The 22,342-nt window shown below is 42.1% G+C and overlaps 2 protein-coding genes and 1 long non-coding RNA gene across 6 annotated transcripts in view; 1 reads left to right on the top strand and 2 right to left on the bottom strand.

Annotated features, from left to right (window-relative positions):
• Positions 1–80: 80 nt before the first annotated feature.
• On the bottom strand, positions 81–3,192 carry mogat3b (monoacylglycerol O-acyltransferase 3b). Its single transcript, XM_052047002.1, has 7 exons — positions 2,684–3,192; positions 2,491–2,598; positions 1,474–1,544; positions 1,163–1,367; positions 909–1,083; positions 632–816; positions 81–557 (listed from the first exon to the last, which is right to left on the bottom strand). The coding sequence occupies exons 1-7, from the start codon at positions 2,763–2,765 to the stop codon at positions 403–405; spliced, it is 981 nt and encodes a 326-aa protein (XP_051902962.1). The 5' UTR covers positions 2,766–3,192; the 3' UTR covers positions 81–402.
• Positions 3,193–3,630: 438 nt separating this feature from the next.
• Positions 3,631–6,542, bottom strand: LOC127588338 (uncharacterized). Its single transcript, XR_007959049.1, has 2 exons — positions 5,102–6,542; positions 3,631–4,824 (listed from the first exon to the last, which is right to left on the bottom strand). It is a non-coding gene; the product is annotated as an uncharacterized LOC127588338 (long non-coding RNA).
• A 12-nt stretch (positions 6,543–6,554) lies between these two features.
• LOC127588295 (neuronal tyrosine-phosphorylated phosphoinositide-3-kinase adapter 1) overlaps positions 6,555–22,342 on the top strand; it is a 30,471-nt gene continuing 14,683 nt past the window's right edge. For 3 of the 4 annotated variants that reach the window (XR_007959037.1, XM_052046959.1, XM_052046961.1), the window contains exon 1: positions 6,556–6,879. The gene's annotated coding sequence lies outside the window, so the exon portion shown is untranslated. Of the gene's footprint in view, positions 6,880–22,342 lie in introns of all 4 variants that reach the window. The other variant, XM_052046960.1, reaches the window with a different exon arrangement.

The following is a 22,342-nucleotide window of genomic DNA, read 5'->3' on the forward strand; positions in this document are numbered from 1 at the left end:
TAGTGAAATGGATTGCACTTCGTTGTGTCACACACTCCATGTAGGCCTTCATTAAAAGCAAAAAAAACCACACACAAAAACAGCGATTGTAACCTGTATTTTTCTTCAACTAAATACTTATTAGCCATATAAACTTGTTACAAAAAAGGCATCATTGTCTTCAAATCACACACCTTTATAAACACAGGTAATGTATCAATGTCATTCAGCCAACATTTAAGTTAAGACTCCTTGCTGCCCCGTGTTTAAAATGACACAGATTTGCATTTTGGCCCGCCTGACATGTTCATGTTAAAGTCTCAAATTTTTAAGCAGTACTGTTGAATGGATTGTCATTGTTTCATTTCAAACAAACTCACGAGGTGTAGTCCATTGGAGAGGGTGACGAGGAAGCTAAAACATCTAAATCAAACAAAGCTTGTGACTCTCCGATAGTCCACAGCTGACCTTGTGCTCATGAAATAAATTCGACAGGGCGTCCATGTAGAGTTTATGATAGTAGTCGACCTCCTCCTCGGTGGGTGTGATGCGCTGGGGTATGGGGATGGGACTTCCCACTGGAAACGAGGACAAAGTTTAGAATTGACCGTACAGCACATGATTTGCACTTTTTTTGGAAAGGAACACTTGCCTACTGTGGTGATGGGAGTCCTGGAAGGCAGCACTGCCCAGCGCTCACCAATGAAGAGACAGGGTGCGAACCCCATGATCTTTTTGAACAGGTCCTGGAACCTTCGACCCAGTGAACCCTCTGCGAATGTGACCTGCTGGAAGAGCTCCGTTTCCCCAAAGGAGTAAACGGGCACCAAGTCAGCCCTGAGGAAAGTGGAAGCATATGTTATTGTCATGTTAAAAAGCGACTAGCAGGTGAGCACCAGCTTGACCATTGTCATTTTTTTTTCCCTCACCCATATTCAAGCGCTAGTCTGACAAAGCCTTTTCTCTGCTTCACAAGAACTGTCTGTACTCCAGGATGGGAGGCCAGAGACTCTGCAGCGCCCCCTATCACAATCACCACTGCATTTCCTGTGCCACTCTTGGACAGAAGGTGGCCGAGGCTTGGCTTGCTGACGGGACACAGGCCTATTCAAACAAAGTAAGATTATAAGCATCATTCAGTGTTTATATATGGAGTTATTGACACAATGTGGATGTTAAGTACCTGCAGCCATGATGTAATCCCTCAAGAGTGGGATCCTAAAGAGTCCGGCCAATATGGCTAGGGAGACGTACATCCCTGGGAAAGCCTCTGAGAAGCCGCAGCACTCGATGTTGAAGCAGCCAAAGGCTCCGATGCTCATGATGCCGTGCGGGTGACAGCCGAGAATGTAGTTTTTGTTTGGATTCAGCTCGGCCGTCTTCACCAGCTAAATAAGGCAATGAACCCATGTTTCCGGTGAACTTCCTCAAACTTTTTGAAGTGGATGAGAGGTAAAATGTGCATTAAAAAAAACATTCTAAAGGGGGATTCACCTTGATAGGAAAATAGTTTCTGTAGTGTTCCCAAACTTTCCACCTCCTCACAGATGGATTTCTCCTGCCACCTGATAGGACAATGTTTTATTACTGATGTGTCCTATTTGGGTGATATAAAATAGTATCATTTTAAAGTTGCTCTTTGGATAAATTATAAATAAACCGGACAACATGATGCATTTTAAATTAAAGTCCTAGAACTCAAAATTGTCCATCAATGTAAATATGAGTGCGATTGGTTATTTGTATGTGTGCTACAATTGACAGGTGAGCATTCAGTCAAGTCTCTACCCGGCCTCTCTTGCTGTGTGGAATGGTTTGTATGATTTTATTTCTGGAGGTCATAACTTGATCCTGGAGTTGTATACTTGAAACTACAAATCAGAAATTCCATCTGAATGGTGAGAGGTACCGTTGCCAGAAAACAAAAATAGGCTTATAATGTGGGTTAATACATTGCGTAATACATCCCCAGATAGCATGCAAGTGACTAGCTCTTTTGAAACGTGCAATAAATCTGAGCGAGTGGTATTACTGGACATTTATTTGAAAAGACCTGCACATTTGAACACGTTTTATGTTAAAACAACTCATCGGCTCGGTCTGAATTCTTCACTGTGACCTCTCTTGGCTGTGAGCGGTGTTAGCTGATGACATCAGAGCAATTCTACAACACGTGCTTTAATTTTTATGGCTATACCAAGATGTCATTTTTGTTCTAATTTCTATGATTGCATTTGTTTATGTTTTTTATTGCGGAAGCCAATATAACAGAACCACCAATTCTTCTGATGGATAAAATAAGTCACCCACTTCTAACAAGCACATCTAGTTTGAATTAATTGAGAAATGGTAAACAACATAATCCTGTTTGGTTGACGTCCCTTGGATGCACCTTGTGCACATCAAAAGGGAAACTAAAACTATGTTTCCGCTTTGTTTGCTTGTATCCCGCAACATTTATTCTTGTGTGTAAATGCCAAATACCATTGGTGTGAAGTTATTTCCATTTACCTTTCTCAGGCGTGTGCCAGTCAATCACAAGCCATATAAAGTACAGAGTGGGAAGCAGCCACAGTGGTGTAAACATCAGACCCACCATCAAGATGATGCAAGTCACTCCTGAAGACGGATGCAAGCCGAGTTTTTATAAGCCATGCCAGTGTGCACTAACAACAGCGAAAATGTGCAAATGAAGGCGACATACCCAAGAAGAGAAAGGTCAGTACCCATTGCAGAACACTCAAGGCCTCTATAAAGTCCTTATTTCGAGTTTTGGGCGTCGACATGTCGACAACCTGTGGGCTGTTAGCGCCTCTTTAAAGTTCACCACATGAAAGCTTTCAATTTGAAGAACTTATTTTTACGTAACTTTCAAATGTGAATGTGACAGGAAGTGTGGAACAAACTTTTTAATTCATAAAAACAACCGATTATGAACAATAGCCCGAGGAATGTAATTAGCTAAATTAAACAATTAGGGTAAAGTAATACATTCAGTTTTAAAAAAAAGTGCATTACTATTCACCTTTTTTCTAGATAACAAACGACTTAAAATAATAAAAGTACTGTTTGACAAAAGAAATGAGCCAATGAGCTTAAAGATTGACTCAAAAGTTCTTTTAACTTTTGCACATTTCAGCCGGCTTCAGGCCATCAGATTGGTGTTCATTAATAAGAGTACACATGGTAGATCACACTGTAAAAAAAAAGAATTGCTATTCATTCATCAGAAAAGAAGCTTTTGAGACATGACTGCATAGGCATTAATAAGCGCTCTCTATGGTATTTTAAAGAAGACCAAAGGCGCATCAACTGACTTCCTGCTGAATAAGCTCACAGGCAAAAGCGGCAATGAGCATTCCGAACTTAATACAGCAATCGTAAACACAAAAACCACATCAATCCAAATAGCTCCCGTGGAATCTCAAGTACGTGCCACAATCAAGAAAGTCAACAAAACACTTCACCTGCTGACTGCTTTCGTCGTCTTTTTGAAAGGATGTTCATGGAGCAGTGCGGCCAAAAATCACAGCACGCGCTGTGCACTTTGACCGAATCGTGGAAAAGCTCCTGATAACAAATCCACTCCCCACCGATACTTTGTCACGCCAGCAATCGGCGCATGAGATAAAAACCTGCAATGCTTTCCAATTGTATGTTGTTGTTTGGTCCACATCTGCCATGTCTTGTGGATCACTAAATCCCTACATTCCACATTCAGTGGTCATTATCTAACTTCAAAGCAGCGCAGACAACATTACGGCAAAGGTTACAAAAGACTCAGTCTTTATCTTGATGCGCCCCTCCTCCCTCTCTCCACCTTACAAGTACTCCCACTGTTACCAGAACAGTTTGTCTTTGAGCACTACAGAAACAGTATTTCTCTTGCTTTAGGCCCGGGCTCAGTTGAACTGATTTTAAATGTCAAAAGTAGCACTTACTTCCTGCAAGGCCTACAAACACTTTAATTGTAAAACACTGCACTGCTGAGACATTGTGATTGTCATGGGGTTCACGTTTGCGCTTTACAGGGAGAAACAACATATATCCTGTGATGTAGCAATGTTATATAGTTTAAAAGGAAAGTCAAGTTATGGCCCTGCTAGACTAAACACGGCATTCTGATTCATATTGCGTTTGTGGAATATTAATTAAGCAGAAAAAGTCACCTATTTTTCAGCGGACGGTCTTTTTACCACTTTCTTTGGATTGAAAATGACATTGCAGTTGCTCAGGTAACAACTAATCACGGCTCGGCTTGTGAACATCACATGACCAAACTCAAAAAGCCATGATTGGTCGTTACCTGACCCGAGCAACTGTGATAATATTTTCAGTCGACAGTAAGTGGGCAAATTGGCCGGCCAATGAGAAGAATAAAATGGGTGTCTTTGTCTGCCTCATTCATCTTCCACAAGTGTAATTTTAATCAAAGTGCCATGTTTAGACGAGTGGGTGCTGAATTGTATATTGCTGTTGAAAAAAAAAATACAGGGCTTCTTTTTTGACAAGCATCCAAATTTGGGGCCCCACTTTCAGGACCATGGACAGCCCCCGTTGTCCTCAACTCTTTACACACCATAATACATAGTTGTATGGGCAAAAAAAAAAATGTGAGTCACATGCAACAACACCCCCCTCCTCATTGTTAGTTACAGTCAAAGCCGTAAAGCTCCATCGTAGAGAGCAGCGAGTGGCTTCACCTCATTGAAATGCAGTCATCATCAAGTTATTAATCCTGCTGATACTTTTGTCGCCGTCTGAACACCTGTGCGGGCGGATGGTAGGCGTGAAGGAGCTTTTAACGACGCATTTCACAGGAGCCTTGGGTGCAGCGTTTACAATCTGCCAACAAAATATTGGATATTTTCAACGATCATCCCTTTTCCTGATCCAGTGTAAATTCTTTCGTTGTTTACTAGCCTGGAGTTAAAACACAAAATATCAAGCAACAAGGATGGGAATGTGTCGCAGTGGCTTGTAGGAATAAGTATTACCTTCTGCGCTCTGAGTGTAGTTCATAAGTCACAGTGACAGAAGCATAGTTCAGAATTTTTTTTTTTAAAGTTTTGGCCTACAAAAGTGTCAGGTTTGTAATTCGATATGACAAATATACGCTTACAAAAAGGAAGAGAAGAGACGTCTCTCTGTTTTTGGTTGCGAGGATATAGAAAGGAGGCTGCTCACAATTCTCTCAGCTCTCCTAAAACAGCCCCTCCCTGTGCCCTCTCTTTTCATCTGCTTCTTGAGGTCCCTGAGTTATATGAAGGTGAGGCCACCAAGGGGAAGTTTGGGTTGTCCACAGGCTGGCCCCACCCTGACTTTCACTCCAAAGTACATGATATTGAAATTTTCATCACATCCTCCGCATGTACATAAGCCTGATAATCACATTTTATACGTCAAATCACTTTTTATACGTCAATTCAGCATATCTTGAGAAAGACAGAAGGGTCGATTCCCGTTGATTTCCTCTTATCTGGTCATCTCCTGTGCCCATTTAGAGTTGCGCACGTTTCGGTTCTCCTGTTTCATTACCCTTAATACACATTAATACTTGCAAAACAAACACTTCGTCTCTATTAATATTTTCCAAACAAAACCACAGCAATTAAAAAGTAGAATCAAACATAATAAATAATCCTTTCCTCCATCAAAAAGCTTGCGCAATACAAATGCATGCATTGTAATTTAGAGCTATGACAGTTCATAAAGTTATAGTGCAGAACAAAGAAAAAGGGAAAGCCTACTAGAACATCTGAAATGTATTAGAGGCATTTGGATATTGTCTCAGTTATTTAACTTTACCTCCAATTCCAATGTATTATTAAAACATTTTCAATTAAGTTGTAAAAATGATCAGTTGGATTAAGGGTGGAAATTGTTGTCTTGGTCTGTATGTGACAAACATGTCGCATTTCAACAGCGGTGTGTCTACTACCAGTGTACATTTTCTAAATGCAGCTCTTTCATTGGATCTCACTATTGTATTTAAATGTATTGCTTTTGAGTGTATTTCTCGAGTGGGCTTTAGGGGGCGTGTCCTTCCCTACACCAGCCATGTGTTTGTGTTACACATTTCTATATTATTTACACTTAAATGTAGACTGAAGTCACTTCACACAGCTCAAAATTGCTCTCATGTTTCAAGTTAAGCACACCGATATGCAATGCCTCTTCCTGTTTTTTGTGTCGGGTTAAAGGACGAGCCATAAATCAGAATCCAAATGAATATTAATGTTTTCTCCGCTCGAAGAGTTGAGCGATGGCTGCTACAACTGGCGAGTATCAGTGCTCATGAAGCACGATGATGATGCGAATATATGGAGCACAGCAAAGGCTGCCCAACGTGTGTGAACCAACACATGGCATCGACACATTACTCCAAAAATGTGTTTGGACGCCTTTTCCCTCCTTCGACCCAACCCTCTGCATCCTCCCGCCGCTTCCTCATATTTGCCCGCAAAGCATGTTTTCCCCTCGAACACTGAAGGACGTGTTTTTTTTAAACACACGCAGGATCGCCCCCCCCCCTCAGCCACCCACCCACCTCTCCCTCCAACGTCGCATTGAATTGCGCGATGCTTCCCAATCAGGAGGCTGCGCCGAGCCGCGCTGTTTACCCTAAAAAAATGGAAGCGCTCTCACGTCAAGAGAAAGGCGTCAATCGGGAGATACACTTCTAAATCGCCGATTTTTAAACCCAGACTCGGTTGACACATCTGGGGAGGGATTTTTTTTTCTCTCTTCCCCCGACCAAATTCACGCCCTCTCTCAGCGGTGCCTTAGCAGGACAGCTGTGTCATCAACAACCGGCGTGGTTTTGTTGTTGTCTCATCCAACAGCCGCTTGGCTTCGGGCCAGTCTGCTTCTGCGCTCGGATTCGGCTTTAACGTCAAGGTAGGTGTCAGATTCAAATATGACATCTTATTTGTGTCGTAAATCGCTCGCTTGAGTGTTGTCGTCGTCAAAAAAATGTGCCTTATTCAGCGGTGGGGAAATGGGATGCGCACACGCAACCTCGCGTGGCTGCTGCGGTGGAAGCGTCGCAACAGGGGCCTGATGCGTGTGGTTAAAAAAAAAGATATTCCGTTTTTCTGGCTTTTTTTGCCACAAACATCCGCATGACAGCGAGCTACTCCGCGTGTTATTCAACCTTGAATCCCGCCTCGGTGAATATCAGGCTGTTAATTATTATCATCAGCACTACTTTTTTTTTTTTTTTTACAAAAGCGACGAAGCTTGTGTAGCCCCAACGGCGCGCACTTTAAAGAAGTGAAGTCGTGACACCCCCCCTCCCCTCCATGAATATTTCTTCTCCAAAACAAGGTCCCTCCGTCAGCTGAGCGGTGATGCCCGAGCGTGCACGCCGCCACGTATCAAACACTCAGGCAGCTTGTGTACGCGCGCGCTATCGTGTGCACGCGCACGGCTCATTCTGTAAGGCCAGCTATGGAAAACATCTGCATGTTTGCGCATGATAGTAGCATGGCAGGATGCTTTTTGTATTTGTATATATTTTTTAAATGTACGTGCGCAGAATAGATAAGATGGTTTGATGACACGACTGCACGTGTGCGCGCATAGCCAGGTGTGGATGTTTGCTCGTGGAGACGAGCGGAGCATTTGGAGGCTTAAGCAGACACCAAAAGGAGTGATACTGCTGCAGCGAGGCTTATTCTTTACGCTTATTTGTGAAACTTATAAAATGCCTTGTCTTGTGGTTTGGGCTAAATGTGTAAATAATGGCAGCCAGCGACACTGTTCTCTTCACGTTTTTTTCCCCCCACGGGTGTGACAGTTGGCCAGTTTAACAGCTTGGTAAAAGTCCCACCCCTTGTTGTCAACGCATCAAATACCTAAAGCTGTTTATTTTTTTTACCTGAGCTGAGTCGACATTTCTTTTGTTACATGCATTAGCAAATCACATTGGAGAATGACAGCAGGGGACTCTGGCATGTTGGATTCTTCACTCTCACTTTGACCTTGAGGCTGAATTTAAACTAAGAATATAATTAGGCTCAGATAAGATGGGATGTGCATGTGTGTCCGCGTGGGTGCCGTCCATCATATTATTGGAAGAGAGAGGGGATGTGTTTTTGGGAGTGTGTGCGTGTGTGTGTTCACTGAGGGCAGGCTGTGTTCACGCATGTGCTTTTGGAGCTCTGAGGCAGAGGGAAGTCTGCCTGGTGATCCCGCTCTGAGTCTGTAGATGCCTCAATGGATGTCATACACTGAGATTTCCCGTGCTGAATTAAAATGTTGGCATTTTAAGACGCTACAGTGGAACCTCTCAAAATAATATTTCCCATCTTAAATAATGTCAAAAGACATAAACTGTTTGGGCAGCATGATGTAGGGCTGAACAATTTAGAAAAATGATTTAATTCAGATTTTTTTGCCCCATATTGAGAATGCGATTTAATATGCTTTTTTTTCCTCCCCCAAAATCCTCTTTCCATCTGTTTTTAACAAACAAAAGCAATGAATTAATCTCTAGTACAGTAAAAAAAAAGCAGATTTATTGCACATGAAAGTGGCCTAGAACTAATCCCCATTTTTGGGATAAATTCATGATCATCTGAACACCATGGCAGCAGTGAAACATGGTGTCAGCATCATAGTTTCTACATGTTTTTCTTCGGATGCCCCTACGACCTTAGTCAAAATGGAGGCAACTATATGAACAGCTCCAAAAATCAGTCAATGTTTGCACAAAGCCTTCCTCAAAAGAAATAAAGAAATAAAATGACAGGAATAGCCTACTAGAACATGTGAACGTCATTTGAGGTTAATGCGCGACACGTTAAATGGTGGCGGTTGTGTGCTGACTCCCATTTAACATGAGTATGAATGTGATTGGTTCATTCTGAATACAGCTGCATCCAATTTATAAGTGGGTGTGCACACTTGTGCAACCATATTTTCTCAGCTGTTTATTTTTTACAGTTTATAGGTCATATTAACGGTGGAAAAGATTATCATTATTTTACGACAAACAACCCCCACCATCCCTCCCCAGCCTCCCACGCAAACATTTGGGTGCTAGTGAGGGAATCTTTTGTGCTTTTGCTCCTAAATATTATGATCCAAATGCCATGTTGGCCATTTCTTTTCATGTCTGAGCCTGAAAAGGGAGGAGATTTACAGTGGAGGATTGAAAACATAAATTGATATGGTGGAGGACAATTGAAGCACCGCACCCGTCTCGCAGAGCACAGGGGCGGATGAGCAAAGACGTGCCGTGGCAAGCTTGTGATGGACGTTAGACAGATGTGGCAAATGCTGACATTTTAAGACCATTTCTCTCTTTTAGTGGATCACCCTGTCTGGCTGCCTGAGCGGTAATGGAAGTATTATTCCCTAGTAGGACACAAACAGGTAGCTTGAGCAACAGAAATGTTGAGATACACAGCTTTCGGCTACCCCGGAGCATTTAAAGTCGACCCCAATCTGAGGTTTATGTCCTTGAGGAAAAATACATCTCGAAAGTCATTCAAAACTTTGGAGTTTGAGGCGTCACAAGATGTCACGTTACATAATGTTCTTTGGCTTTTTTTGTGTGTGATAACAGCATTGCACGCATTTTTGCGACCTAAGTGTGGAACGTAACCCTTCTAGGGACAGTGGTTACTACAGTGGACAGCTTATCATGTTATCAGGTTACAGGGTGCATGAAAGGGTTCCAACGACAGCATTTGTATTGGAATGTCAAATCCTTCACCAAGTAAAGTATGTTTGGGATCCTGAGCAGATTCTCTTCGTGTCAAACTTGAGCCTTTCCAACACTTTGGCAAATGTTCATCTTTGTCCACTCTGTCACTTCTGTTTCCGGAATGGGTTGCTGATGTCAGAAGCGATTAGTTGAGGGTCTTTATTGGCTGCTCCAAAAACGTTTGTTGGAAAGAGATGCAAAATTTTCCAGTCATATTTTTGTGTGTGCAAAAATGCACTCTGGCCATTTTGCTAATGCGGTAAATGTGATGCTGGTTTCCTATCGGTAATTTATTGAGATGTGTATTTGCAGCTGATATGTTAAGCTCCGACATTTACGGCCGGCATTTTCTCCTCATATGCGTCAGAATGATTGTATGGTGATGCAAAGCACTTGGATGATTGAGATTTGTGATCTAGATCCCTCTTGGCATGTGTACGACAGTTTTTCCTTTATCTGAATGCCACTAATGTGAAATCAAATGCATGAATAAAAAAACATTTGTAGGCCAATTTCAAATAGAATGTCGCATCTCTTAATAGAAGTGCCAAAGCGGAATAGATTTACTCACTGGCAAAATTCCACCCATCAATCCATTGCTACTGTGCTGTCTTTACGGTGGAAAGCTCTGTTTGCTTATTCTTCTGTGTTTTGGACATGCGATGAGAGGAATAAAATCAAAAGAATCACCTACAAACAGGAAAAAAGTTGATTTGTTGTTATCTGACATTTCCTCGATGCCAATGTTGTTCCCATTGAGAAAAATAGACAAATAAATAAATAAATGGCTCGCACGTGCGCCAAACACGTGACCAACGCCAACCGTTAGCTTCGCGGTTGCTCAGTGCGTTGTAAGTTCATACTTGCAGAGCACCGTCAAGTTATGCAAATTTGGGGAAAAGACTTTGCGGAAATGCTTCCTTGCAAGCACTTTTCAGCATCCAAGTCTCGATTCAGTCAGTCATTCCAGAGTCGAGAGTAATGGTGTGTGCTAATGATTTCCTTCAGGCAACTCATCTTTGTTCATTTCCCCTCTGTTTTCCCCTCATTATTGCTTTCAATGTCCTTCGTGTGGCGTCATGCAAAATGAATAACATCGGCCGCAAACACGTTTTCCGGTCTTGTTGGCCCGCGTGAGGTTTCAGATTTGAACCACGATGAAAGATATACAGTGTGCTAATTCCTAATAAATATCTTGAGACGGTGCTTTGTTTGAGCGTATGAAGTGTCATGCTTGAGATGAATTCAAAGGGCCCAACCGGCGGTATGTAGATGAGGCATACTTGAGATGATTAACTTCCATTTATGACTGCGCTGAACTAAAATATGAATGCAACACTTGTGTTTTTCTAAATCGGTGTTCGTGAGCACCTCTCGTTAGCCGAAATAATCCTTCAACCTCAACGGGTACCCCCCCAAAAAAGTGTTGCATTTTCTTTTTGTTCAGTAAAAGAATATCAGTGGCATAAAGCTTGAGTATTTTAAGTGTGCGTTATGTCAAGAATCTTCTTTCTCAATGTCACAATCAGGCCACTGTGTTAATTCATTAGTGTGTGTGTGTTGTGTGTGTGTGTGGTCACTGTTGAGCAGAGAACATTCAGGCTCATTCAAGAATGCGTGACACAGTTGATTTTTACACTCTGACTTGTGAATACCTTAAAACAGAAATGCCAATGTGTTTTTTGAATATTGCGCTGATTGTATTGCAAAGTTCAAAGCAATCTTTATTAGGACTGCGGGGGAAAAGCAAAAAAGCAAAAGCAAACCAACGGCCTAATCAAGTAACCTAATGGAAGATGCAAAATGCCGCCACTGATTGCACAAGTCGATCAGGTTTAGGTGCTTTATATCATGTGATCGCGTCAACCTTTATGTCTCGATGAGCCTTTATGTTGCTAACAATCTTTCTGACTTCGTTTTCATGACTTAGCATGAAAGTAAGAAGTCATTCAATTTTTTGTCAAACGGGAGCGCAGTTTCAACTTTCTGTGAACTGCCGATTACGTGCAGCCAGCGCACCCATTTAAGATTTTGGGTCATCCTCTCCTGTAATTCGACTGCACATGTTATAGACATTGAGGTAAAAAAAAAACAAAAAAAACAAAGTGAAGCTTTGAAAGCCTTTTGGGGGAAGGGGAATTCGCTTGTGTCAGGAGAAAGTGGAAGTGGGTTAAAATGTATTTATCTCCATACAGCACATGAAAGTCAGTTGAGACGTCAGGTTCGTTGATATGATTCGCTGCTTGGCTTACTCTTATGTCGCGTAGTTTCTGTTTGGAGTGTTGTCTTTTTTTTTCTCTCCAATGATTGAATTGTGAAGCTGCGATCATGTCATCATCTGAAAGGTTTTCTGGATGCCGTTTTGAAAGAGATCAGCGAGATGTATGACTTTATTACAGTGAGTTAATACATTTATTTCGAGGCGTTCACAATGCCGCTCTCACGTTGTCTTGTTTGGTCGGTCCTATACAACGAGCTCAACACCGTACAGAGAGCCCAAGATTTTTCTTTGTCAGTATGGTGTCATGTTGTAAGAGTACACAGCATGTTATTACCCTTCCAAAGGGAAATCGGTATGCGCTCATCTTGGTTGAAGTACAATGTTTGATGATCTACCTTGGCCAAAATCAACTGGTATTGGCACTATAGAAGATTTATTATTATTATTATGATCGCAATTGGTTGTTTTCCTGCTATCCCATCGGTGTCTGTGTGTCACACTGTAGTAGTAGTAGTCTTGAGGGTATTCTTGTCATCAGTCAATTGTCACAGTTAGTAACTTTTGATTTCATCACGGGCTGTCTCGGGAACAGCACGGATTGGCCAAGTGAGACCTTGAGCTGAAAAGCTGCCAATCCCACCCACAAGTCCAGCAAACATGCCTTCGTTTTCACCCTTGCTTATCTGCTTAGAGTGCAAACCTTGAGCTTGATTGAGTTGACCGCAGTCTCTTTTCATTTGCTTGATAGATATTGTACAGACAGTGGATTTAAAGTCTACACGTCCCACCCGCAAGTTTTGGTGATGTAAAAGAATAATAAGACCAAGCAATAATTTAAAAAACGTTTTCCACCATTAATGTTGACCCATAATCTGAACAGCTCAATCGCAGGGGGCCAGTTAAAAATAAATAACTGCGATAATGATGTAGATGTGGCTCTGGTCAGAATAAATCACTCACATTCATGCTTGATCTTAAACGGGAGTCAGTAAAAACCCGCCAAGTGCCTCATTCACCACAAATAAAGTTCAGATTTTCTCATAAGATTTCCCTGACAGTTTTTAGAGTCACATCTCATAGAACAAGTCTGCGGAGCGATTAGGGATTTCATTGTTTGGCGGTCTCAACCAGGAGCAGGGGATGATAGAATTGCCAAGGCAGTCAATATACGATCAAATACAGTGAAGACGGTCATCATTAATTCAAGAAAACTCAAAATCTGAATTGATGAGATAAAAATAAAAAATAAAAATAAAATTTACCTGGCAAGTTGGCAGCAATATTGAAGAATCTGCAGGTACTTGTGGTTCAGCACCTGTGACAACAAATTTTAAAAGGGTATGTTTGGCGGCAACAACAGCTGACATTGAGTTGTGTAGCTTACAGGTCGCATTGATGGTGGAGTGAAAAGTTTTGAAATGATTTATGCCGATCTCATTTTTGATATTGCAAAAATCTGGTATTTGGTCAGGGGTGTGTAGACTTTTTATATCCACAGTGCGTCCTCTCTCCATCACGGGGTTCACGTTAAAATCGGTGATGCCCAATTATCCTATTGAAATACTCTCTTGGCATATTTTGGTCGCATTTACAAAACTTATTATTTTCTAGCTTTTTCACACACTTTTCAAATAAATTTTTCAACAAATGTTGAGAGAGCGCACGAGCAAAGGATTAACACAAAAACATTGTACAGTGTAAAAGTGCCCCAATCCCTCTTTCTGTTTACAGTCAACTTTTTTCCAAACTAATAAATTCCACTTGTCACAAAATACATCAATCATGCCCAAAAGATGTACAGTACATGATAAAATTAGCTTACAGTCATCGCTTACTGTAGGTGTAAAAAGCAGGATTACAGCTGTACTGCATTAGTAATGCTGCCAAACATTACAAGTTCAGTTCATTGACAACTCGAAATCATTTGATATGAATTGACTTTTGTCTCTATGTGCCTGTTACTGCCTGGCGACCAGTCCAGGGTAATCCCCCACCCCACAACTCCTGCATAAAGTTGGTTGAGCTGGGCTCCAGCTATTCCGTGAACCTGAATGGAATACTTGGCAAAAAAATTGATGAATGGATGTCCGGAGGCCTTTAACGGGATCTTGGTCATAAGAGACATGATGTGTACTGTGTGTAGCTGGATAAATGAGTGGGAGAGCCGTGTGTGGGAGTGCGTTTGTGTGAGCTTCCTACGCTCTGACAGGCATTTATGGGGGATTTTGGACATGTGTGGGATGATTCAATTGTTGGAAGTCCACTTGCGGCCTACCTGCTGAGCTAATCACACCAACGCTTCTGCTGCTTGTTTCAATCAGGGCCAAAATGACTCGGTGAAAAGAGAGAGTGAAAGGGCAATTAGCTTCTTAGTTATTTGGGTTCGGCTTACTCCTTACGGCTCTCTTACAAGGTAAGAGGAGAGTTTGCGCTGCTATTGTTTTCCCAGAGGCGTGTTCATGTTTATCATGTGACGATAATGCTGACAAGTTTGTTTTGGGAGGCACCCCAGTTGCTTCTTCAAGAAAAGCTCTGATGCCTTATTCTCTGTCAAGTGCCGACATCACAGCCTATACATTTTTTTCCCAAAGATAAACATGACATCTTGAAACATGTTTGTTGCTTTCCAGCAAAGTACGTGAATATAGCCCAAATCGCAGCTTGACGCTCGACACGAGGAACGCGATGAATTGAAGTCGAATGAAAGCTGCGATGCGTTGGGAGTTGTGGTACACGTTTGCAGAGATGCTCAGCTGATCATTGTTTTGCTTTGGGCTGTTGGGATTTTCTTAATTGTGGCTGAATTTTAAATGAGGTTTGATGGCGGGGTAGCTACACAGAGTACTCGAAGGAGCTGGCATGTTCTGAGGTGGTGTGAGAAAATCGTCAAATCATCGGGCAAGGTGCTCAAATTTAGTGAAATGTGGCTTTCCAGACTAAAATCCGTTCTGTGCTGCATATAGGAAGAGTTAGCATAACAACAAGAATTATTGCTAGGTAACCCACATAGACGACAATATAGTAAGCAGAGGGAGTGATGTTGGATCAGTGAAGCGTGTGCGCGCCTGCAGAGTGCACCTCTTGGTTTTTGGCTCTTCTCCCTGCAGCACGACCTCGCAATGTGACTTTCCTTGTTGCCGGTCTTTCTCGGAGATCACATACAAACATAGTTTGTGGTCAGTTTGTGAAACCTTGACGGACAAAAATCAACGTGTACCGCAGCTCCATATTCTGAGAGCCTAAAAATGTTTTCTTCGAAATTCCTTGTCTTGTTTTTTCACTCAGCCGCCGCCAAGCCCCTCCCCTCTCATGGCAAGGTCTTCCCTAGCTGCTTTGTCTTCTCTGTCACCCGATGTGACATTTTCGCAACATTTGTGCGTGCCATCCAGAAAGTACGCAACACGACAACGCCACCCGTGTTTTTATAATACCGGTAGCTTGCCAATTGGCATCATCTATTGTATGCTAAGCGCTAAGTGCAGCGGGTCACCTTGGTTCCACCACAATCTGATACAACGTGGCGAAGGTCCACTTATTTAAGGCTAGTAACAGCAGTATTTCTATTGAATGGGCAGTGGTGGGACAGTTCAGTAGGCTTATGTTTATGTAGATTTTTCATTTGTCTGTATTTGAAGATTCATTCATTCATTCATTCATTCATTCATTCATTCATCTTCCGTACCGCTTGATCCTCAGTAGGGTCGCGGGGGGTGCTGGAGCCCATCCCAGCCGTCTCCGGGCAGTAGGCGGGGGACACCCTGAATCGGTTGCCAGCCAATCGCAGGGCACACATAGACGAACAACCATCCACGCTCACACTCACACCTAGGAACAATTTAGAGTGTTCAATCAGCCTGCCATGCATATTTTTGGAATGTGGGAGGAAACCGGAGCACCCGGAGAAAACCCACGCAGGCCCGGGGAGAACATGCAAACTCCACACAGGGAGGCCGGAGCTGGAATCGAACCCGGTACCTCTGCACTGTGAAGCCGACGTGCTAACCACTGGACTACCAGGCCGCCCGTATTTGAAGATATTATATATATATATATATATATATATATGTGTGTATGTATATGTGTGTATGTATATATAAAATCTAAAATAAAGAGCATAAGACATACAATAAAAAAATATACATATAAGATGTTGCTTTTTTCTCAGCCAATTTATTTATTTAGAGAGCGAGAGAGAGAGAAGTTCACTACCTAGGTTTTAACAAGCAATAATCAGAAGTGCCCTTGGTTGTCTGATGTTGCTATTTATTGTTTATTTGTTCATATTTATCTGGCATTATTTTTAGCTGTGTGTGTTTCAATGCACTATATGTTTGCACTGTGGTTGAGAGAGGAAAGTATTTTTAGCTGTGCTGTATGTTGCACATAGAGCATATTTGACAATAAAAAGTGGCTTGACTTGATATACTGTATATGTAAAATATAATATGTGTGTGTGTGGGGAGGGGGTGGTATGGCACAAAAAGCTTTTTGTTGCTTTTCCTTTTTAATTGCAGCCCATGAAATATTCACTGCCTATTTAGTTTGTACGGTTACACAGAAGAGAATCCAACTTGCGATTATAAAATGACCCACAAGGCCTTCTTGTGTTTTGTTTTTATCACCTCCTAACTAACAGATGGCTCGTAGATGATTTGATGAGCAGAACCTTAAAAACGAAATGCACAATTGTCTCATTATTTATAGGGAACAACGGTCATTGGAAAAAAAAAGAGATCCAACGACCGTTTTTTCACTTGGGGCGGACATTCTTGTGACAATTTTGTTGGAAAAACAAACATTTTTATACATCGTGGTATATTTTGAAAGATTCTTCTTGGAACTTTACGAGATTCTGTTCAAGTGTCGACTACGTTGGGTTATGGATTTAATGTTTTGAGCTTGACTGATACTTAAGTATATTTCCACTGATGGTGAGTCCCATCGACCCAAGAAGGTCAAAGTCAGGTGGCTGAATTATGCATGAAATGAATGAATTCAATGCCACGCTTTGAGGACATTGTGAATTTGGTGGAAAACTTGTTAGACATTCATACACGCTCAAATGAACTTGAAGGGCTTAGTTATCGGTTCATCAGAGCAATTTTGTTTTTAATATTTACGGACTGCGACCATGACCAGAAGAGAAATAAAACTTTGCTTTAAAAGTTTATTGGCTGGCTGTCATCAGACATTGACTTAGTGCAAGTATTTATCATAAGCACGCGATCGGAAAAATCCAAATCTTTAACACAGGCTATCTGAAAAAGCGGTTTTCTCCAAATGGGCAAAATGGTTTCTTCCACTCCTGCAGCTCATGGATCTTTTCACCTTCGCCTTTTAGTTTTTCACTTTGTAAATTGATTTCTGTGCCGATTGAAGTGCTTCACAACATGTCTGTTTATACTTCTCAGCCATCATAGAAAAGTCATCAAAATAACTCCATTAGCCTCTGTTCAGCCAAGTCAAGGTTTCGTTTTTTTATAGTGATACAAACAAGCAAACAGAGAAACAACCAAAAAAATAATAATCCAGCCTTTACAAAATGCTGTAAGAGGTACCCAAAGTTGTCAAAAACATCTTTAATTTTGATTCCGTGCTGCTCTTCACCGCTATCAATGTAACCCGGTACACAGAATTGTTAATTTGATCCCAATCCCAATTGACTACCATTAAACCTGTTGAGGTGTTCCTAATGTTGTGGGCCGGGAGGGACAATTCTTTCTTGACAGTTCTTGTAGATTTGCTGATTGTGTCGACATGAACGGCACAGTCTTTTCCCCATCTGAGTAAATGTCAATGTGCCCTGCGTGTGACCAACTGTTGAGAACAGAGTCCTTTCCCACCGCTCCAGGAGCTCCTGCGAGCCGATAGTGGAAGAAAAATCTGCCCATTCATATTTTGCAGCTGCTTTAAATAGTAGCTCGTTTGTACCTTTTTATTCCAACACAACAGGCTGTCAGTGATTTTTTTTTTTAATGAGGCAATACGACCCTTTATTTGCGGTCAAATTGCATGAAAACACTTTTCTTGAGAGGAGCCATCTCAGGCGTGTGATCTCAAGAGGACATGAATGCAGCCATTGTACGAATCTGAGAAAATATCTTGAGAAGCTGATAAAAAAAATCTTACGACCTGCCATCATTTTCGGCGTAGCCATATGCATCGAAATGTTTTTACATTGGGGCAATGATAAATCCAATCCTGTTTTACTGTCACTTTTGAACGTGCACAGGTGGTGCGCCAACAGCATCGCTGAGTAGTCATTAACAGTGAGGTAGTGGTTGCTATGGGTTACAGATGCTATCTCCGGATTAAAAGTGTATCTCTGTTTTCCCTTACAGCGTGCATATGTTTTCTTTTTTTTGTGCACTGAGGATGATCTGATGCAAATGAGGTAGGGGAAGTTTTTACGTCGGCATTATAAGGTATGACGAGGATGTCGGCCCGCTTTGTGCATATTCAGTGGCTGGGAAGGAGATGCATGGCTGACAGTGTTGCTAAGAGACCACACACAGCGACGAGTGTGAGAGGCTTGATTGTACCTCCCTCCCCCATCCTCGTAGGGTGGTTCTCTGTCGCTATCTTCTCTTTCTTTTCCTCATTTGCTTTTTCCTCCTCTCTCGTGTATGCCCTCTCAATATTCCCTTCCGTCAGTCTCGTCATTTCGAACCCGATCTGCATTGTTTAGCCGCTCATGTACCCCTTCCGTATTTATTGGCTCCCACCTATTTTTTGCACCCCTCCCATCCCTTCCCCGCAGCTTCGCTCTCTCCTTTTTAGCCGAGGGGTTTTAAGCCGCCGAGTCTTCCCCTGAACGGTGCTGCATCCTGTCTGCCACTCTCGCTCTGTCTCCTCCCTCCCTTTCGGTTAAAACTCCAGACTGAGCCTCAGCGTTGTGTCTGGCTTCGACGAGTTTCGCAGTGAGGCTGGGATGTCAAATTTCAGAGATTAGCCAAGAAAGTAGAGTGTGATGCGGGCTGGTGTGTAGCTCGACACAAATAATAGTTTTATATTTTTTCCTTCGAGGGACTTGACTGACTAATTATTGGTACTCAAGACGATCTTGTGGGTTGAACAGGCACAGGTAGAAAGTGTCGAAATCAAATGGCAAGGGTACTAAATCCATTTTGTAAGAAAATATCGTGGGCCGAAAAAAAAGCAGGGATGTTCGATCATCAGCCCTCCATCCATTTTTTTGTGGATATTAAATGTAACATTTGACACGGCCGACCGTGAAAAGTTTGTCCACAACCACACGATGCCCCCCAACAACTAATATGACGAGCACTACTCATAATATAATAATAATGCTCGCAATCCTTTTTTATTTTGCATTTGCCAACCTCCTAATAAACATCTTCCATCAAATTGATGCCTGCTTCTCTAAGCAGTAAGTAAACGTGCTGCCATTATGAGAGGACATCCAATAATAAGAGTCTCAAGCTACATCCTCAATAAACTTTGTAAAGAAAACCAATAGTTTAATCACACGTATTTGCTAATTATTTTGGACCAGTAGTGAACATTAAATCACTTGGCGGAGCCACGCAAAGTAATAAACATTTGAATGCAATAAATGCCTAAATGTTATTTCCCAGCCTCAGAGGAAGGGAGGCAGTCGGTAATAAAATGAGCTCTTAGGGAAAGCACAAAGGTATCGCACATCTCAGAAGAATCAAATTTAGGATTTGCATATACATATACTCGTCCAGGCCCCCTCGCCCACCCTTCCCCCCGCGCCTTGACATGCCTTTGCAGTTTGCAGTGTGGCGTGGCTCCACTGCGGACTACCTCTTGTGCAGCACCGCAGGCCCACTAGCTGAGGTGCGAGGCCAGAGGGCGCAGCCTTGCACCAAGATGCGAAGGATGACTGCAAACCTTGACTCGACACAGACGTGCTCTAAATATGGGCAGATTTAGTTCATTCTTTCACTCTGAATTGTTTCACGAACGTTGTTAGACGGAACGTTGTAAATCAAAGTGTCAAACACAAGGCCCGGGGGCCAGATCTGGCCCACCACTTCATTTTATGTGGCCCGCGAGCGTAGCTCAAAGATGTCAAATTCCTTCATCCTTTCTAAAATATCTAACACATTTTTAAATTCTCATATTTAATAAATAAGAGATATACTCTTAGCATTTTCTTGTTCTTCCTTCGTTAATTTAATATTCAGCTACCAGGGTTGTAGTCAACACTTCATTGGGTGTGAAAAGCTTCAAGCGTGTCTTTTTTTTTTTTACATATATGCTCATGCAAATCACATGAAGTGCTTTTGTGTAAGACACTATGCTGTAGGTTGATATTATTATTATTTTTTTATAGCTACATTGATTGGTTTGTTTTATGTGCTTCCAAGCAATGTAATGATTCAGATGAATGGTTAACAAATCACTTGCTGGGTTCAGTCTCACATGCCGACTGCGGTCCATAATTTTTCAATATTGGATCAGAATTCTAACTAACCCTCCGAGCAATCATCAATCAAACTGGGAAATGCTTTTTCTGTCCATTTGTCTGCGATTGCACTCCCATTCTCTTCAAGACAGCGTTTGCCGCTCCTGCTACACGGTCCGGATGCATGTGCACGTTGCAAATATTTGTGATTTGTGCGCGAGTGTGAGCGCGCTTGTGTGTGTGATCTGAATGCTTATGTGCATGAATGGTTGTCTGCTGAATTGCATGCAGCCCCACTTCTATGAATCATGGTGCCATCTGCCTTCTGGTTCTAATCAGAGGAATTCAAGCATCTCTTGACCCCGCAGATGCCCCCGAAAAATAATGATCAAAGCTATTGCAGGCATTCATATACAGTATGTTCCGCATACTGTAATGCTTTCATTAGACAGTCCAACCCGCCCATCCGATCCCAAACTTTGTTTAACATCAGGAGATGTTCTTTAGTTGGGCTAATTGTGTACCAACTCACAGCATTCAACGGCCACGATTGCAGCCTGCCGCGGTCCCCGAAACTCAAATCAAAGGCCCCTTCTACCAAAAGAGCAACCTTCACTTGCAGTTCCTTAACCTAATTAACATTGAGTCAGCAAGCATGGCGGCGGGGTTGTGGTCAGGGCAGGCGGATACAAGAATAGCAGACGTCGCGCTGACACGCCGCATGACACACTGGGCCTTGACAAAAAGAATTACGCGTCGCAACAAAACTCAGCGGGCTTCCTGGAATAGGTAGCGTGATACTTGCACGATGAAGAGCGGCGGGTTTTGTACAGTGACTCATTACTAAAAGTCTGCTGCCTATTGTCTGATTTCATGGAGAATATTTTGATTTCCTGCAGAAAGTGAACAGAGCAATTTTGGAGTTGCCTGAAATGTCTAAATTTGACACAGCGCGGGGAAGAGGGTTGTTCACAAACTCCAAATTGCCAAGTATGGCAAATGAGGCTACAGAAGTAGTGTTAAAACCACGTCCCTATCAATTGTCAATGAAGTACCTGTATGACTACATGTTTGAGCCTTGATAAGATCTAATCTAAAACCTCCGGTGGCTGGAGTATATCCCACTCATCGTGGTGCTTTTCGACAACAACGAGACGTTCTAATGAGACCATGCCAGCCTGAAAGCCTGGATTTAAAAAAATCCTGGCTACTGAGTCCTCTACCTTCCTACCCGTGTTGTCCACACACTCGTGGCCAACTATGAATTGCTCGAAAGGGGCACTACCAGTGTGAGCCCGAGACCATTAAGATGCCTCTCATTCTTTCCCTCTCCTTGCACTTCAGCCTTTCTCATCATGACTTGTGCGCACTCGCAGCTGACAACGAGGCGTTCTAAAGCTGCAGCACAGATGACTTTTTGAAAAGAAGATACATTTTCAGGTTGAAGGCATAACTAGCTAGGTAACTGTAGGTGACAGAAGGTGTCACTGTACGTTAACCCCCCCCCCCAAAAAAAAAGAAATATTAGTGAAATAGTAATAAATCTCTATCTCCTAGAATGAGTATTCTACAGTTCTCAGTCTTTACATATTTTCAGCTGTTATCTTCAAACATGTATCGTATTTAGAAACACATCTTTTAATTCAACTTTAATTTGCCTTTGTGATGTGTAGCATTGATTCTCCTATTGTATCCCGTTTGGCTTGAGAACCACTTCATTTACAAATGGCCCGTTTTTCCTCATGTTTCCTATGAAATTATCATGAGCTCACGTTTCCCAAGATAGAAATCGTTTCATGTTGCTTGCCAAGGGATCCTTCACACATCATCATTTGTCATTACAGTAAAATGTAAAGGTGATGAATGTTTTATGCTTTTTCATGCTACTCGCATTCACAGCGGAGTCGCACGCGAATGTGTTGCCACATTGTATATGCTCAGAAGTGATTTAATAACCCTTTTGTCTTTTATTTCATTATTTTATCAAAAGATTTGGAAAATGGTGATGCTGCATGGGAAAATGAAGTTTTTT

This window comes from Hippocampus zosterae, chromosome 16 (genome assembly GCF_025434085.1).
Source record: "Hippocampus zosterae strain Florida chromosome 16, ASM2543408v3, whole genome shotgun sequence".
In the NCBI taxonomy this organism is placed as follows: domain Eukaryota; kingdom Metazoa; phylum Chordata; class Actinopteri; order Syngnathiformes; family Syngnathidae; genus Hippocampus; species Hippocampus zosterae.

Bases quoted from the DNA above. Each gene is read 5' to 3' on its own strand.
- mogat3b (XM_052047002.1), bottom strand. From the start codon at position 2,765: ATGTCGACGCCCAAAACTCGAAATAAGGACTTTATAGAGGCCTTGAGT. The intron at 1,368-1,473 runs GTGAATCCCCCT...TGCCTTATTTAG, and splicing joins GAAACTATTTTCCTATCAAG to CTGGTGAAGACGGCCGAGCT. The intron at 558-631 runs GCAAGTGTTCCT...CCTCGTTTCCAG, and splicing joins GACTCCCATCACCACAGTAG to TGGGAAGTCCCATCCCCATA.